We start from the raw sequence: 19,862 nt of genomic DNA, 5'->3' as shown, positions 1-19,862 counted from the left end.
ACTGGAGAATTAGAAGACCACATCTTAGTGGTCTCTATATATTTTTCTCACCTTTGTATGTCTAATAAGCTCCCAGGTACTCTTGGTTAACGGATGATACTGTTCATAACCAAGTTCCCACAGCATTTCTATAAGCACTTTCTTTCTGGAATTAAAGATTGCTACATTCACATTTTCCCTTCTCTGTAAACCAAGGCTTCTCTACTCAGCACCAATGATATTATGGGCTGGCTAATTTGGGGGGGCCTGTGTATGCAAGGGCAGAGCATAGCCCTTCTGCCCATTTAAAGATGTTAAACAGAATCTTTGGTGTCTACCCACTAGATGCCAGTGGTACTCATGACAACTAAAAATGTCTCTAGACATTACCAAATATTTCCTCGGAAACACAGCTGCTCTGAGTTGACAATCACTGCTCTAAATCACAAACTTTACAAGAACAGGACTAAAATGGTTTTTGGTCCTCACTTTCCCCATTCATCTATACACAACAGGGAGCTGATTAATGAATGAGAGAGACCAAAAGGAAGTGAATCAAAGTGAGTTAAATCACCTTTATTAGAAAGACCTCAAAGCATTTATTACTAGTAGCATGGTGTTCTACTACCTTAAAAAAAAATGAATTAAAACCACTAAATAACCTGCAGATTCTTCATGTTGTAGACATCAGTTGTCAGATTATAACTTGAGGGCAAGCAGAGAAGCTCTCCAGTTTATGTAAGCATTTTAATAGTTTAACACAAGAGAAATTCTTAATATGGTTCAGGGAGAGTGACAACTTTATTAATAAATGTTACAAAATTCAATTCTTGCTAATGTTGGAGAGAAACTCTGTCTCCATCTATGAAAGCACTGGTCTATTCCAAATCACAATATTTACTGTGATATGTAAAATCCTGTCACTGTCACCAAAGATGACATATACGCACTGCTGACAGACACTATTGTAACATCTTAGTAGCCACAACTACAAAATGGTTCTGCAAGACATGTAAGATTCTATTTTTATAAAGGATGCAAAGTGGGGCAGGGCATGGTGGCAAATGCCTGTAATCCCAGCCACATGGGAGGTTGAGGCAGAAGAATTGTCAAGTCCGAGGCCAGTCTGAGCACTTAGCAAGACCCTGTCTTAAAATAATAAAAAGGACCAAGGGTGTGGCTGAGTGATAGAGGACCCCTGAGTTCAATCCCTAGTAGCAAAAGACAAAACAACAACAAAGTGATGTAAACTAGGGAGAAACACACTTTGGTATGTCAGTACTGAAGGTAAAGTTCCAAATGTTATCAATTAATTAATCCTGAATAAATTCCAGTAAGAAAAACTGTATGGTTCCATATGCTACAATACACATTTCTATGGTGAATTATGCTTTTTCTTCTAAAATAGTAAATATCAAGATAGTCAGGAATTACATGAAAATAAATATCACCTGTAAGCAAAGTGGTGCTATTTTTCATGTATATATACTATCAATAATATTACTAATATAATATTTTACCTCAGAATTAGAAACACCAGTTGTGGTCACTTCTTTTGTTTTATCTACTTGCTGAACAAGGAGGTCACAGTACAGTCTTAGTTCCGACATTTTCGTTTTCAAGTTTTCAGTATTCTCAGCAAATTCTAAATAATGAAATAATGATAATGTAGTTATCAGAATGAATAACCAATTTCCTAGTTAGTATACTGCACAGAAGTGGAATATATAATCTGTATCCTAAGTCAGAGGTATATGGTATGAATTACAATGTGATAGGTAAAGATTGAGGAGCAAGAAAAACAGAAAAAGGACACATCCAGCCTTTCAAAGTAATATACATTATTACTCCAGTCACATTAAATAATCACCAGCACATAGAGGGGAAAACATTCTGCCTGACCTACCCAGGTCTGTACAGGAAGCAGAGTCACTGTTCAGAGTTTTGGTCTCAGTTCTGTCATCTAGTTGGTGTTCTCCTTCTCTGTAAGATGGGGTCAGAGCAGTCTACCTGCTATTGCACCGCTCTGCTCATATCTGGGAGACAATGTTTTGTAATGTCCAATTACCACCAAGAACACTGCTTATTATTCTGGCTGAGGACTGGTTCACCTGTCCTGTCAACATTAATCACAATCAGCCATTATCAGCAAGGCACTCCAGACACCCTGGCACTGAGGGCTCAGATAAAATTACTACCACCTCTCTTCCCTCTCCATGAAAATGTTGCACATTACCACATGCTGAGTCAAAGTTGACAGTCTCTATAAATTAGCATTAAAAATAACCAATAAAGAGATAATTTTACTAGGTCTACATGAAGAGTGAGACACATTTGCTGCTACTGTCATCAGAAACATTGCCTGATACACTTCTTTCCATCCTCTCCCTGCAAGTCACTCTCTTCAGTTGTACATACATGACTACAGGGATGGAAAAGCAGCAGCCAGACTTATGCAGTAAGCCCTGATACTCCTGCCCCTATACAAAGAGAAAGTTGTCCCATGGTTCTCAGGAGGCCCAATCGTGTCAAGTTAATGAGTATGAGTAACAGTAATCTCACAATTAAGTATCCATGCCACCTCAGGGAGAGGTAGGAGACAGCACAGCATTACTATTAGAAAATACCCTAAGCCAAAGCTTCTCTGGCTCAGCTACTCTTCACTGAAGGTCAACTTTGTGCCTGGTTGGACCCTATCTCATTTCATATCATGAATCCTCACAGATTAAGGTAGGTATGACCTCTTTAAAAAAAAAAAAAAATTTAGTTGTAGGTAGACACAATACCTTTATTTTTTATTTATTTTTATGTGGTGCTCAGGATGGAACTCAGTGCCTCACACATGCAAGGCAAGAGCTCTGCCACTGAGCCACAACTCCAGCACCGGTAATGACCTCTTTTTAAACAGTAAGGTAACTGAGGCTCAGAAAGGTTAAGTGATCATGCCAAAGTTACATAGTCAACAGACTAAAAAGCCAGCACACTCCAGTAATCCCAGTGGCCCAGGAGGCTGAGGCAGGAGGATCCAAAGTTCAAAGCCCCCTCAGCAAAAGTGAGGTGTTAAGCAACTCAGAGACCCCGTCTCTAATAAAATACAAAATAGGGCTGGGGATGTGGCTCAGTATCAAGTGCCCCTGAGTTCAATCACTGGTACTGCCTCCCCACAGCCCCTGCACACACACACACACAGAAAGAAAAAGAAACACTACAAAGCCATCATTTCAATGTAGTTCTGTCTGACTTGAAAGCCAGCACTCTTTCACATGCTAAGAAAGAAGAGTTAGATATGGACTCTGATTTAAGTTCCGTTGAGATACACAGCATTTAAATGATACAAAAAGGTGCCTATGTGGTCAGAGGCAAGATAAATAATAAAAGGAACCCAGAGATGCCAGTGGGTGATTCCCAAGGTTCCCACACTAAAGAACAATCAATACTTGCCTTTCTCCTTCTGGGTCCTACTGTCTGTCAGGCAAGCCTTGGCTGACCCCAGGGCCACCAGCCACCGCTGTCTCTCAGCTACACTTCTGGCCTTCAAGTAGAAATACTGTTCCCCAGGTATTATCAGGTCCATGCGGGTATTATCTACAGAATGAACTGGGAGTAAGGCAGAAGAAAGTCAGAGACCTAGAGAGGACAACTGTCTAGGTAGCCTTTACCCTATCCAACTTTTTTTAAATTTTTGAATCATCTATTTTAATTTTGGGGTTAAATTGATCATTTATCAGACTAGAGAACAAATCTTCCTTTTGGTTTATATATATATATATAAAGTACGTTACTTTGGGCCCAAAAGACTCAAATGCTAGAGTTCAGATGTGTTTTGTCTCCTAAGGGTTCATGTATTGGAACCCGAGTCCCCAGTATGATGATATTAAGAAATGGCAGAACCTGTGAGAAGTGGAGCCTAATCAAAAGTCACTGGGAGAACTACCCTCAGAAGAAATTAATCTACTTCTCATGATACCCTGGTAAGTAACTGTAGGAGGGCTGTTATAAAAGTATAAAACCGGCTCCTCCCCAATCTCTCTGGCTTCCCATCTCATCATTTGATCTCTCCCTCTTGTACAAGATCCTACCACAATGTGATGCAGTTCAGGGAGCCCTCACCATACCAGGATGACACTTTTTGGACTTTCAGTCCCCAAAACTGTTAGCTAAATAAATCTCTTTTCTTTATATATTCCCAGTCTTGGGCATTTTGTTAAAAGTCACATAAAACAAATTAATAAACATGCCAATGAGCAAGGGTATGTTCTTTATATCCTTGGATTTATTGAGAAGCAATCAAGAACACAATTTTTTTTTGTCTTCTACTTCTCTTGACAAGTCAGACCAATGAAAAAAACGTTATAAGACTTCCTCTAGAGGCTGGGTATGGTGGCACACTTTGTAGTCCCAGCTACTTGGGAGGCTGATGCAGGAAGATACCAAGTTCAGGGCCAGTCTGGGCAACTTAGTGAAGTCCTATCTCAAAATAAAAAGGGCTGGGGATGTAGCTCCACGACAGAGCCCATACCACTGGGTTCAATCCTCAATATCTCTCTCTCTCTCTCTCTCTCACACACACACACACACACACACACACACACACACACACACACGATTCCTGCAGAACCTTTTAGAAGAAGAAATACAAACCATATTCTCCAGCCTTCCTCACCAATTCTTATCTGTTTTTCTTTTGAGCTACATGTGCTCATCATGTCTCAAGATTCCAAAACCAAGAAGTAAAGACTATATGCAGGTCTATAAGATATTTGCTTGTTTTGAGTGCTAAGCATAGACTGGGCATGGGTGTGCATGCATGCACATGTATGTGTTTATCCATCCTAATTTAAACACAGAAATGTTTGATACTTCAGGAAAATGACTTAAGCAAGCTTTGCAAATAGCTATTGGCCCAAGGTGGGCAGGTGACTAAAGAATGATTGCTAGTTGATTTCTTTGTTCTCATTTATTGTGACCACCTCTTAACCAATTTCCTTGCAAGAGCTGCCTACAATTTTAAGTTGCATTTACAAGCCTTTCCTCTAGGACATAATACTACATAGCTTGGTCTTTACTGCAGGAGCAGCAGAGAAAGGAATGCAAAAGTTAATGCTGTATTTTTTTCTGGGAGACAGCAAAACAAAAATAGCAAGCCACTTATTTCTCACCTTGAATTTCACAGACTGCCATTTGGATACTCCCTTTGCAACCTTTCCAGGCATCTTCAGGAGAATCATAATACGATAATATTCCCCCACAGAGAAGGAACCATCGAGGCTGCCAACCTGAAAGCATAAGCAAGAGTACTATGGTAATTAATGCCTGCAATGTGAGGTGCCTATCTGACACAGAAAGTGGGGCCTAACATAAAATACCAGGTCTCAGTGGAAAAGAGCCTTTTATTGCAAGGGAAATTCTAAGAGAAGATTAGGAAAGACCTGTATGTTTGGTTTATTTTTGCAAAATTAAAAACAAAGGACCCCTGCTCTAGACATATTTTTAGTCACATGAGGCACAGAAGTTTGGAAAGTCAGTAAAAAAGTACAATGATGAGTTTCTGGATAATAGGATTTATAAGTGAGTTTTATTCTTTTTGTTTCCCTAATATAATACACCACAAGTAATGTTGAACTTTTTTTTTTCCCCTAGTGCTGAAGATAGAAACCAAGGCCTTGTGCATGCCAGGCAAGTGCTCTCCCATACAGCAACACCACTAACCCCTTAGTAGATGACTTTTAACTTTTCTAAAACAAATATTATTGTGCCCTGAACATTATTGTTATCACTCTCTTCTCTTCTGATTAAGAAAAAAAAAAATCTGAAACTTAGAAATAAGACAAGGAAGATAAGGATGCCCTTTCAACAAAGATCATACAGTATGCGGACCAGTAAGCCTGCCTTAAGTCTTAAAATTAGAAAAAGTAACTTCATTGAACTTAACTATTTAGTATTGATCCATCAAAACAGACTGATCTTAAAATATTCAAGTTTTAACTCCAATCATGTCAATTTTGAAGAATTTAGGGACATTTCATGTCTTGTCCTCTTCCACACCTTATATCCAATCAAGTAAAATTTATTTGTGAATTCTGAAATGGTTCTTCATAAAAATGTCATTCCTATCTCTGCATAAGTCTTTCAGGTCTCTTTGCTTGGGCATAGATATTTTTCCTCTCTCTGAAATGCCATAGCCCTTTAGGAATATACTTCTCTCATGGGACTGTGCTGTGGCTGTGGCAGCCAGAGAAAAGCCCCAGGGCCTGCACAGGTATAGTCATCTGATGGGCACTTGGGAATTGCATCATTTGAACCCAATGGGAAAGACACCAGCTGAGGTCCAAATGAAATCTGTTTATTATATTATAAACAGGGGATTACCATACTTCCTGGAGCACCCCTGGCCTAAGATTATGATATAAGGAAGCTATAATTCTGATTGGAAGGCTGATTGGTCAGTACTAAGTCCAAGTGGAAGAGTCAGATTGGCAGGCAAGATGTTTCATTCACTACTTCCTTCATCAGAGTCTGCTTTTCTAGGAACAAGGATACTCAGGTCTGCCAGGTACCATGTCTCTCACTTCCTTAATCAAAACTAAATAAACATTAATTTTCAACACCTACTCTCCCATAATATCTGGACTGAAATATCCTACCACCCAACCCTTTCTCCCAAAAGATAAATAGTCTTTTCTAAAGATTATTTACCTTTCTTGTCACATTTTATATTGAGGACTTCATTCCCAGGGATCTAGAACCTTTACTGGATGTCAAAAACCATTTGGCCTTAAAATTTCCATACTGATCTAAGTCAGTTCTTGCACACCTTTTGGGATGAATATGTACATTTTTATTTCAGAAAATGCTGCTTCTTTAACTTGGCTTCAAATTCAACAGAAACTTAAACCTAAAGGCTACCATTTTGGCACAGACAATGCAACCTAGGAAACCCAATCCATCATCAGATTATGTACTTATGCAGAGAGCTAGCTGCCCTGGAATCAGATATTATTGATGTTTTAGCTCTGTGCAAGAGAGTCTGATTATTTATGCCTTAGACTACCCTCCCCTCACTGAAAAAGAACCAATTTCTGAGAACCTGTTAAATGGTAGAGATCTTCTAAATCACCTAATCCAACCAGCTCATTTATAAAGAAATCTAACAGGTTACCCAGTATAGTATACTGCAGAGCCAGGAAGAAAACTGTCTACACTGCCCTTCTGGCACAAAAGCTCCCTGACCTTGGCTCCCCATTCGCAGAAAGCTACCCTGGTATAGAACCAGAGCATCTGTAGAGTATCTTTTCCATTTACAGCTCAATTCTCATGTCTTTGGCTGGTGTGAATGTTCTCCAAATCTACCACACCTTTTGTGTAGAAGGCTTTCAGAGCATACTCAATTACTATTTTATGTTTGTTTTGTTTTCAGTGCTGGGAATTGAAGTCACAGCCACCTCATGCTAGGCAAGTACTTTACCAATGAACTACACTTTCAGCCCCTCAACTACTATATTTTATCAAACTTTCTCTGAATTAGCATTTTCCAGAGGATGTATATGTAAATACATATAAACAGATTTATTATGCAATATTGGCTCATAAACAACTTTGGGTTAAGTCCCAAAACATCTGGGTTAAGACCTAAACATTTGGGTTAAGACCTTCAGCAAGCTAGAGACCCAGAAGAGCCAATGTTTTGGTTCCAATGAAGTCCAAGGTCCCAGTTCAAGGCAAATGGGCAGAAGGAGTTTCCTTTTTTATTTGTTCTAGTCTGCAACTAACTGGATGAGGCCCATCAACTTTAAAGGGCAATCTATTTTACTTAAGTCTATTAAATCAAATGTTCATCTCAATGTCTGGGCACCTGTGGTCCAGTCAAATAGACAAATAAAATTAACAATCACATTACCAATTTTAAGATATACCATTATTTCACGTAATATGAAAGAAAAAAAGCCCTGCCAATTAAACAATGACAATACTGATCATGAAATGCATTAGTATTTCAGTTGTTGAAATGTGAGGGGAAAGGTATCATAAAAATGAAAAAAAAATGTATTAAACTCAAACCTGAAGAATGCTAAATGGCCTCCCCTCCTACATAAAACACAGCTGCAGTAAGTTTTTAAAGTAGCTAGTAAACTATAATAGTAACTGAAACAAGACCTTCCTTATAACAGGTTCTGTATTTATCTAGGGCAAGTTATAATTATACAAGGGGAAGTTCAATATATTTTATTCTGTAGGTTGGAACTACAGAAACTGTGACCAAGAAAACACTTTTCTGCATAAAGTTTCTGGAGTTTCAAAAGGCACATAAAGAGACCACAAAAGTCTCATTCTCATTAGACAAGATTTAAATGTAGAGTGATGGAGACTACAGATTACTACTGAGACAGCTTTTTCGTAATGTGCTATACTGACAAACTGGAATACAGCCCAGCAATGACAAAAGAGGAGAAAAAACGGCATGGATGATAAAGAGGACATTAATCTACTTCTTATTTTAAATTTATCTGCAGTTACCTTTAAAATGATAAAATACTAAGGTGATAAATGGGCAGATGAAAACCAGATCCAGTCCCTGCTCCCTTGGATTATCACTGGACTAATCTTATTCAATTCCCACTCTTTTTTGCTGTCCTCTATTAAAAGATGGAATGTGGCTGGGCATGCTGGCATGCCTGTAATCCCTCAGGAGGCTGAGGCAGGAGGATCTCAAAGTCAAAGCCAGCCTCAGCAATTTAGCAAGGTCCTAAACAATTTGGTAAGATTCTGTCTCTAAGTAATATGTAAAAAGGGTTAGGGATGTGGCTCAGTGGTTAAGCACCCCTGGCTTCAATCTCCAGTACCAAAATAAAAGATGGAATGTGGTATCAGTCAAACCTCCTGCTTGGAAGGATTAGATCATCAATGAGCAGAAAGACATCATGAGCAGAAAGAAACATCAATGAGCAGAAAGAAACATCAATGAGCAGAAAGAAACACCAATAAGCAGAAAGAAACACCAATGAGCAGAAAGAGTTTGGATCATATCAACTACCACTGCCAGATATGGCATAAAGGAAAAATAAGAATATTTAAATACTGATTTCATTCACTTTTTATTATTCTGGATTGTTTCACTATAGAAAGTATACATGACATTTACTTTTGGCAATTCAACATCCATCCAGTGTATTTCTATTGCTAAAAACCTCCTTCTCCACACTTCATCCATGTAGTTTGGGGTAGGGCTGACCAACTCCAACCAGTCCTCAAGGACACTTCCAGAATGGGCAACCAGAAATTTACTTGGACTGGGGAAAGACAGAAAGATCTAGAGACTGTCTCTTTTTTACTTTTATCTTAAGGATGTTTGCCTGGAGCTGCTGGCAGTCATTTTGTCATCACTTGAGACCTAAACATGATTTGCACATAAAGGGAAAAGGGAATTAAGGGATTTGAGGGACAGAGGGTAAAGAGGGCAAATCTGGATGACATGATTGAGCCCCTCAATTACACTGTGTTGTGTGTTATGTTATGTAAGATACTCTTTGGGACTTTTCAGTTAAGTGAGCCAATAAATGCCCCTTTTTATTTTAAGCCTGTCTGAATTGGGGGTTTTCATCAAGCAAAAGAATTCCAAATTATCATATAATCATCTCACTACATATACAAAAACACTTGACAAAAAGTAACAAAACCTCTTTTCTTAATAAAAACACTCAATATACTAGGTAGAGAAGGGAATTTTCTCAGTCTCAGCATCTACCAAAAAAAGCCACAGCTAACATACAATATGCTGAAAGAGATGAAAAATCTCCTAAGATTAAAAATAAGACAAGGATGTTTGCTCTCAACACTTCTATCAAACTCTGTACTAGAGATTGTAGCCAGGGCAAGTAGGCAAGAAAAATGAAATAAAAGGCATACATCCAAATTGGAAAGGATGAAGCAAATCTAGCTCTATTCAGACATTCTTTTATAAATTTAAAACAAAAATAAACTCATGCAATCCACTAAAAACAAAACCATTAGAACGAATGAGTTCAGCAAGATGCTACATACAAATATCAATTTTACTTCTACATAGTTGCCATGAATAATCTGAAAATTAAATTTAATAAAACAAATCTACTCACAGTAACATTAAAAAGAATAAACTACTCAGAAAAGAATTAACAAAAATGCAAAATATAAATACAGCCTCAAACATTATTTAAGAAATTTAGAAATATCTGAAGATCATTATTCCAAAACTGCTACACGCTTATTCTTTTCTCACATAGTGCAAATATCTTTCTACAATACCGCAAGCAAATATTAGAGACACAGTCTGATTATGTTCCGGAGGCTGGTCTTCTACTCCTGAGCTCAAGTGATCCACCTGCCTGAGTATCCCCAGTAACTGAGACTATAGGCCACCTGTCACTACACCATACAGGCTTTTAAATTCAAATAGTGTTGAACAATATGTATTTTTTAAAGAGCATAATTTTCTTCAAATCATGCACTTATATTTGGATCTAGATTGGCATTGCTCACGCTAATTTTGTACTAAAATTATTTTTATTCCCAATAAAAACTACTATTTTAAAATCAAAATTTCTAAATAGAAATGTTCTTATTTTTTTTAAAGAAAATGTGACTTGTGAGTCATACCACTTATGACTAAAAAATACTGTAACTTTGCTTTCCCCCACCCCCCGAAGCCTTGTGACAAGAGTTCACCCAAACACATCACTATAAAGGGGGGAATCTGTACTCCATTAAATAGATATAGAGAGCAGACTATGCCCTGCTGAGTTGCTCCATGATGTGTAGAACACTAGTTTTCAGGCTGTGTTTAACCCTGAATTACTCCATTTTATAAAGCAATAGTTTGCCACGAGTTATTCCATTCTTAGTACTTGCCAAGACAGAATGACTATACACCTTGTTTGTTCAAGTAAACAACCATCAGCTGCACAGCACAATCTTAAGGCATAATCTGACAAAAAAAATTAATTTGCTAATAAAAAATGACCACCTGTAAATGTATCGAATTAAATCAGAAGCACATGAATACATGGGTGTATCAAACCCATTATCAGAAAAACCAGGCCTAGAAGCTTATCAAACATACCAGACCACCAACGAATGCTACCTACCACCTAAGACCCATAAAAGGAGAAGCATCTCAGAGCTGGATACCAGTAGCACACACCAACTAGTCATCAGACCAACCAGTGAATGCTTCAGGAGGTTGACAGGCAAGGAACTTCAGACTCTGTGGGAGTGGGGCTCAACTAATCTCCATTTCCTTGCTTGAAACTGCCTACTGTCCAGACCTGGTCTAAAACAAGTTCCACACCTTAGCAGCTCGGTGCCTTGAACAAGTTCTGACCAGTTCATAATCTTATTTGATCACCTTCAGTGATACTTTTTGCATTTCTCTCTCTTGCCTTTACTCATTATGTTCTCCTGAAACTCTGTGGAGAACATAACCCTTTCTTAGCGTTTTTGGAATCTGTATTTGTGTTACAGATACTAACAATTAAGACTGGAATAAAGGAATATGTTTTTGCCCAGCTCATACCTACCAAGTGACCCATGAGTACTCAGTACTTGGTAAAATACAACAATGAATGGTGTAACTTGTGAATTTATTGTTACTCAATAAATTCTGACATTGTGGAAAGACACAAAAATTTCTAGTTCATGTTAATGACATAGCTTGATCATGACAACAGATACTTAAAATATTTTTAAATTTACATAAAATAAAATCATTCTCTGGCAAACAGTTTTGAGTTTCAATAAATGCACAGTGCTCTAATAACCACCACAATAATCAAGATACAGAAAAATTCCATTATCCACTCCTCCCCAAATTTCCTTGTGCTATTCCTTTGTTGAAACACCCTCAGGGTACTTTTAAAATGCTTATTAGTATATTATAGATATACATAATAGTTGGGTTCATTCTGACATAATCATAATTTGCTACATTTCAGTCTCTAGTGCCTTCTCTTTCCAACTCCTCCTTCCCAGGGTATATTTTGAAACAGGATCTTGCTAAATTGTTGAGGCTGGCCTCCATCTTGCAATCCTCCTGCCTCAGCCTTCCAACTAGCTGGAATTATAGGTGTGTACCACTGAACCCAGCAAAACCTACCATTTTAAATTGAAGCAAAACACAGTTATTGGTCTATTATGACCCCTAACTTCCATCACCTTGCTGGTTTCCAATGTCCAACCTGGAAGTTCAGTTACACCTCATGCCATCAGGGCCTTCCCCCATATCTCAGCTTCCCTAGTGGAGCTAGACAAGGCAAAGCTTGGAGTTCCTTTGCCAGGTCAGTCAGTAACATTTTTACTGTAGCTAGGGAAGAGGGAAGAAAGAAGAAACATGCCTCATCGTAACATATAATAACCAAGCATTAGCTGAATTATAGATTTCTAACTATAATTAAATTAAATTTACATAAAATTACATTAATTAATACACACACAGCATTTTCTGAGCAGTTATAATTCATTGGGCTTGAAGATTAGAGAAAAGAAGATTCTACCCCTCAAGAATTAGCAGGCTAGTGAGAAGTCAGGTTTACAGATAGTGAGGAGGCTAACTATAATTATTATTGTATGAAATTCTTTTTAGGCCCTTCTGTTAGAGAGTGCTATAAATCAGCTCTTTTGTGTACTATGGAAACTAAACTGCATATTTTTCTGGACAGTGTTTCTTGTACATCTCACTAGCATCTTACTTAGAGTTAAGAAAACTTTGGTTCAAGTTTAGACTCAGAACATCTGTATGTGCCATCTTGAGCAAGGTACTTAATTCCTTTGGGTATTATTTTCCAATTTATAAACAGAAAGATAGACTAAACTGAGTTTCTAAGTTCTTTCCAGGCTTACACTTCATCTTCCCTTAGACTATAATGTCTCTCTCAATAGAGTCAGCATTCCAGCATTCTATCACTGTCCAAGCTGCAAACCTGAGGGTCACTTCTGCCCCCATCCCTCCAGGTCAGTCACTGAATTCTTCCCAAACATCCTCACTCCTACTCCTGGCTTCAACATTCCACTATGCCCACAACACAAAACAGAGTATGGAGTCACAGAAAAAATAGTCATGTAGACTTGGCTTGAGACTTATTAGCCATGTGACTAAGTTAACTATCATCTTGTGACCCTTGGTTTATTCATCTGTGAAATGGAGGATAATGCCTCCCTCCTCCTCTTTCTTCACCACCCCTCAACCTCTACAGTTTAACTCTCCAATCTCTCTTGTCATGTTTCAGCCAGGTTAATCTTCCCTACATGCTGTTTTTACCTGCTGTTCTCTTCCTATTCAGAAACTCTTGGGTGACTCTACCATACCAATTCTAAACTCTCAAGATAGGTTTAACAATCCAACCTCATTCCAATAACACTACAATATTCCCTCCTCCTCATCCTAGAAAAGAACATCTTTTTTGGTACTACTGTTTTCTTCCTTGAAAGTCACTGCTGCTTACTAGCAGTTCCCTCATCTTTCCCCTCCTGTCCACATCAATGTACTCAACCTTTGGTTCCACCTCTTCCATGAAGTTTCCCCTCATCATTCCTGAAAGAATTTTTTTTCTTGCTTTCTTCCTTCTCACTTTCTGATTTCTTACATTGGCCTCAGATGCTGAAGGGCTGATGTCCATCCAAGTTGAATATATAGGCCAAGAGAGGGAGAAAACCAAAAAAGAATATCTCCAATGTTAACCTGGATGACTAAAGACTTAAACATTCCGGCCTGTCAGAAGGCCCCAAATTTGCCTTTAAAATTCTGGTAAAGACACCAGAGGGTCAAAGTCAATACCTAACCTCCTCTAGGGATCAGCTATATACAAAGTAGTCCCTCTAAGTTTTTGCCAAGTGAAAATCACAAATTTAACTGGAAGTGCACTGCATTCTTTGGAAGGATTTCCTCTAGACTGTAATTTCCTTTAACACATAGATCACATCCTACTTCAAGCAGTATCTCCAACATGCACCCAGGGTCTGACAAGTGATGCTCAATATTTCTTAAATAAATTAATGAACGAGTAAAAGAAGAGGGATACTAGTCAGTGTTAAAAGTAGATTGGTGAAACCATGTCTATGTCTCTGGCATTTAAAAATCAACAAAGAGCCCTTTGTCTTAGACTATTCTGGAACAATTCTGAAGGAAATGGAGTGAATTCTCAAGCAAGTATTTTATATTCTTTAATGTGAAATAATACTGAGGTCAGGCCTCTCTCTTTCAAGAACTCTATATATCTCCATCTCTTCTAGTGCTGCCATACACTATATTGAAACTGAAACCAGGAAGAGAAACACCCGGGCATCACAGTTGTGTGTGTGTTGTTTTTTTTTGGACATACCCTCCCTATTGTATCATTCATCTATTTTGTATACTACAATAGCTCCATAGTTTGATTTTCCAACTATAGTAAATCTATTCCTAATGGAAAGTAATGATAACAGGAAGTGGCAAGTGGCCCAAGAACAATGATCCCCAGTCTTCACCACTGCAACGAATGTAAAGGAATCTATGGATCACTCCCAACATCTGACCTTATCACACATCAGATCAGAGGGAAAATGGTGCCACTTTTGATGGGGTGACAATAATATCATGCTTTCATATCTCTTAGTTCCTTAACAAATTATTAATTTTTTCTGGAGGCAAAAGCACAGACCAGCGGAACATGAAATTACATGATCTATAATTAATATCCAAAGGGAATCATAACTGTAGAGTCACATAACTGTAGAGTTAATTCCAAAATTTTGGTGATTTATTTAGATCTTCTGTTTTATAATTTATAAAGTTCTGACTTTCAAAGGGAAGACTTAGGGAACTCAGTATACACATATTCTCAGAAGTCATGCCGCAGTTTCCACACAGAAAGATGAATACACAGAGACTGAATTTTCCAGGCATCATTAATCAAAACAGCTATTTAATTAACCTATTCTTAAGTGAACTATGTTCCAGCAGGTTCATATATACTATCCATTTTATCGACTTAACAAACCTAGATATGCCTATTATTATTGCTGTCATTTTAAAATTGAAATGCAGGGAGATTAAGTAACTTGATCAAGGTGTCAGCATTAGGAAGTACTAAAGCAAAGGTATGAACTCAGGACTGTCTTCAACCTTTTGTACTTAAACACTTACATAGTCTGGCTGTAACTCTGTGCTATAATTTGTATCTTGAAATGGCTCTAAAGGCTCAACCCCAAGGCGGTGCTACTAGAAATTGTGAAAATTTAGAGACATGACATTGAAGGAGACTGTGGAATTCTCTTCCTCCTATTTTGCTTCCTAGTCTTGAGGTAAGCAGTTCTGATCTAACATATACTCCTACTATGATATACTGACTTACCACAGGCCTAAAGCAACTGGGACAATAGATTATGGATGGGAACCTCCAATACTAAAATAAATCTTTTCTCCTTGTAAGTTAATTTCTCAGGCATTTATTTCATCATAGTATTGGAAAACTCACTAACACACTAAAACCAGGAATTTAATGGGTAAAACTTAACCACCAGATAGCTACATGTGAAAGAATGAACTCATGCCAGGTGCAATGGCACACTCCTATAATCCCATTGGGCTTGGGAGGCTGAGGCAGGAGGACTGCGAGTTCAAAGCCAGCCTTAGCAACTTAGCAAGGCCCTAAGCAACTCAGGGAGACTCTGTCTCTAAATAAAATACAAAAAAGGGCTGGGATGTGGCTCAGTGGTTAAACACCCCTTTTGATGGGGTGACAATAAGATCATGCTATCACATCTCTTAAGTTCCTTAAAAAATTATTAATTTTTTTCTGGAAGCAAAAGTGTGATGCTTGGGTGTTTCTCTTCCTGGATTCAGTTTCAGTGTAGGGCACCACCAGAAGAGATGGAGATAATGAAAAATAGAGAGTCCTTGGTACCTGGTACAAAAAAAAAAAAAAAATGAACTCATATCCCAACCTCATATCATACACAAAAATTAATTCAAAATTGGATCTTAGATCTAAATGTAAAGGCTTAAAGTATAAAAACAAAAACAGAACTAAAACTTCATGATCTTGGGTGAGGCAATAGTTTCTTAATATACACAAATGGGTGGGCTGGGACTGGGGCTCAGTGGTAGCGTACGTGCCTGGCGTGTGTGAAGCACTGAGTTCAATTCTCAGCACCACATATAAATAAATAAAATAAAAGATCTATATTGGGCTGGAGTTGTAGCTCAGTGGCAGAACACTTACCTAGCATGTGTGAGGCACTGGGTTTGATCCTTAGCACCACATAAAAATAAACGAATAAAATAAAGGTATGCTATCCATCTACAACTACAAAAAAAATTTAAAAAAGGTCTATCAACAACTAAACAAATTTTTTAAAAAAGAAAATATACAAATGGCTTAGAAGCAAATGAAAAGATGATCAATATCATCAGGAAAATATAAACCAAAACCATGAGATATCATTTCATACCCATGGCCATCCTTGGGTGTATTACATTGGCATCACAGCCTAGTGAATAGGAGAATCTGGTGTCTGGGAACTTCCACTGGAAATTTCCTCTGGCCAAGACCACCCAGACACATTGTGAGCCCTATTCAAGCTCTACTTGGTCCCACACAGCACCAGAGATGGGTTGACCTGCGGCAGCCGTACAGCCTCTCAGAGATGGGTGTGACCTGCCAAGATGCCAATCAACCTGCTGACTGCAAAACATCAAGAAGCAAGACTCTATCACTGAAACTTTATCCCTGCCTTTGATGTGCCCCCTTAAATAAACCACTGGAGCCAATTTTTAATTGTCCAGCTCCAGATCCTATGTGGCCTGGATCTATCAGGCACTGTACTTTAAAACTATAATTCTGATTCTTTGTCTTTTCTTCTTCACTAATTATTTCTGATTTATTTTCTCCAGTGGCTTGCACCCTCCTGGGCAGGAAGGAGGGACCCCCCCCCCAGCAAGGTGCTGGCCGCCTCCCCATAACCACTGATATGGTATAATTTAAAAAATCAATAACACATGACAGCAAGGATGCAAAGAAACTGAATCTTTGATTGCTAATAAGACTATAAAATGGTTTAGCCACTTTGGAAAGTTATTTGGCAGTTCCTGAAATCATTAAACAAAGACTTACTATATGACCCAGAAATTCTAACCTACATACATATCTAAGAGAAATGAAAACATAAAAACTTATACATAAATGTTCTCTTCAGCATTGTTTTTAATAGCTCCACAAATGGAATAACCTAAATGTCCATAAACTGAAGGATGGATAAGCAAATGTGGTACATACATACAACAGATTATTATTTGACAATAAAAAGGAATGAAGTACTAATACATGTTCCAACATATATGAACCAAAAAAAAAAAGCCAAGGAAAAGAAACTACAGATAAAGACCACATATATGTTTTATAATTCCATTTATACTAGGAGAGGCAAATTGATGCAAACAGATTACAGACCGCTCTGAGCAAGGGACAGGTGTGTGAGTGAGTTTTATTAGGGTTTCTTTTTAGAAAAATGAAAATGTTCTAAAACTGGATGTGGTAATAATTTATACTCTGTGTATATAAAATGGTCAATTTTATGATACCTGTATTATTAACTCAAAAAAGATGCTAAAATTACAACAAAAAATGTTGACCAGTTGTAGTTTCCTGTTCTGAATCACTCATATTCTAGATGTCTTCTTGGCACTGTTTACACAGCACAAACATAGACCAACTGTCACCTTTCTCCAGCTGTGGGGGTAAGCAAAATTATAGCACCTTCTCAATGACAACCATCTGGCCAGCATGATACAAGCTTTTGTTATTTCTGAAATGCAGTGCTACAATGTACTTGTGCCCTAACCTGCTGGAGAACCAAGAAGTCTGCAATTGGCTGGAGCTCTCAACAGCAACCCTTCTGTCTGCAGGAAAGGGACTTGAAACTGCAAAGTGAAAAACACAACTCAAAAAATCTCCTTGTGGCAAAGCATATGCACAATTTTGGGCACTTAAAACCTTCCTCACTCCTGAACTCCTTTCAACCTCCTATTCCCAACTAGCTTTATATTCTAGGTCAAATATAGGTACTTATGCATCAGCAAGAATTATATAATGATCAAGCAGCAAGCACCTTTAAAAGCATTATGTAATGGAGCACTGACTCTAGATGCACTTATCATGTAAGCCTGGGCTCATCCCATTGCTCTATGACTCAATGTCTTCACTTGAAAATGGAGATGATAAAGACAACTGCTTTTCAAAACTGCTATGAAGATCAAATTAGTTAATATATGAAAAATGTTTAGAATAGTGGCTGGCACACTATAAGTGCAAATAAGTTTCTTAATATTCTTAGAATTATAAACTGGTAAATTTATTATTTTTATGTAGGAAAATACTACAGCTCAAAATGGTAAAATGACTGCAGTTGGCAGTGATGGAGATGGTATTTAACTTCAGGTCTCTGACTCCCGGGCCAGCACTCTACAGCATTAATGTATAACCTTGCACATATAATACTCCTTGATTAAATTTTAGGTCTTGAAAGATAAAAATAACAAGCATATAGAAGCTAGCAGTAGCATATTGTATATGTCACAAAATATGGGGTTTTGTAAAATGTTTAATTCATTTCCTTTGCAACTTAGATTTGATTTTCTAACAACTGAAGAGACATTCAACACTAAATCCAGAATACCCACTATTCTGCCCTTCAAAGGGCAGATGGCTAAGAAGCTTTATTTATTTATTTACTTATTTTGCAGGGTACATAAATATGCCTAGCAACTGAGTAAAAAGGAGAATACATTTTATGTTTCTTCACTTTAGAAGTACATTCATGCAAACAATTTAGATGCCATTCTTGGGACTTAATGTTTCTAACATTCAGTAATCAATACCTATAAGTTTAATTCAAAAGACTCAAAATAACTATGATATGGCAAAACAAAATAAATACAGCAGGAGAGATACAAAGATATGACCAGAAAACTTTCTACACTGCAAAAGAGTAAACTTGTTTAAATCTTACCACTTTTCTCTCACACATGCACACATATATATAGACAATCACACCAAAATATATAAATCAGTCTATGAGGCCCCATAATATTGGGCCTCCCACACACCCAGCATCTGTGTAGTCTCTGCACTCTTCTCAGTTCTCCAATCAGATGTGTCTACTTTTCTTTCCTCAAATTCACTGATCTCTGTCCTGGTCTGGGAACTTCACACTGGCATTTTTTATACCTAGAAAGTTCTTCCTTATAGCCTCCAACTGCAGTTCTGCTTTGGTCTACCCATCTAGCAAGCCTGATTTGTCTTTCAGGATCTGATTACTCAAAGCAGTCTTCCCCAACAACCTAGACTAGCCTCCTTGCCCCAGCCCCCATCACACCCACTTAGACATGCTTCCAATCACTTATCCGATAAATAAATCTTTCTTATCCACCAGAATGTAAGCTCAAGGAGGGGAGAAGCTTCCCTTGATCCTAGCAAAATATCCAGCAAAGTGCCCATACGAGGTGAATAAAATTAACAGTTTCTGGGGTTATAGCTCAGCAGTATGGAGTTTGCCTAGCATGCACAAGGCCCTGGGTTTGATGGATCCCCAGCACCACAAAAAAAGGGGAGGAGGATTTAAAGTATCAAGTGATAAACTGATTTAACTTCTCCACTCCAATCTGACACAAAGTATTCCATATTAAGCTATCCACATGATATCTTAATAGGGAATAATTATATAATGTTATATATATATATACATACACATACCAAATATGCAAACTATATTAAAAAAGGAATAGGTTATGAACTCCTTTTGGAGAAAAAAATTCAGAATGGACATAATCTTGAACTTGGATTACATACATATTTACATACATTTTATATATATATATA

At 37.8% G+C, this 19,862-nt stretch overlaps 1 protein-coding gene across 8 annotated transcripts in view; it reads right to left on the bottom strand.

Annotated features, from left to right (window-relative positions):
* Positions 1–19,862, bottom strand: part of Plekha8 (pleckstrin homology domain containing A8) — a 56,619-nt gene that overhangs the window by 31,272 nt on the left and 5,485 nt on the right. For all 8 annotated transcript variants that reach the window (XR_007341685.1, XM_048786408.1, XM_048786407.1 and 5 more), the window contains exons 2-4: positions 5,139–5,255; positions 3,421–3,576; positions 1,500–1,624 (exon numbers count right to left, since the gene is read on the bottom strand). Coding sequence is in view for 7 of the 8 variants with exons in the window: in XM_015490182.2 (XP_015345668.1) it covers positions 1,500–1,624; positions 3,421–3,576; positions 5,139–5,255 (398 nt within the window). In the remaining variant the exon portion in view is untranslated. The remainder of the gene's footprint in view (positions 1–1,499; positions 1,625–3,420; positions 3,577–5,138; positions 5,256–19,862) is intronic.

This window comes from Marmota marmota, unplaced genomic scaffold (genome assembly GCF_001458135.2).
Source record: "Marmota marmota marmota unplaced genomic scaffold, marMar, whole genome shotgun sequence".
NCBI classification, from domain to species: domain Eukaryota; kingdom Metazoa; phylum Chordata; class Mammalia; order Rodentia; family Sciuridae; genus Marmota; species Marmota marmota.
Note: the sequence above shows the minus strand (reverse complement) of the source record. Positions and strands in the feature narration are given on the sequence as shown.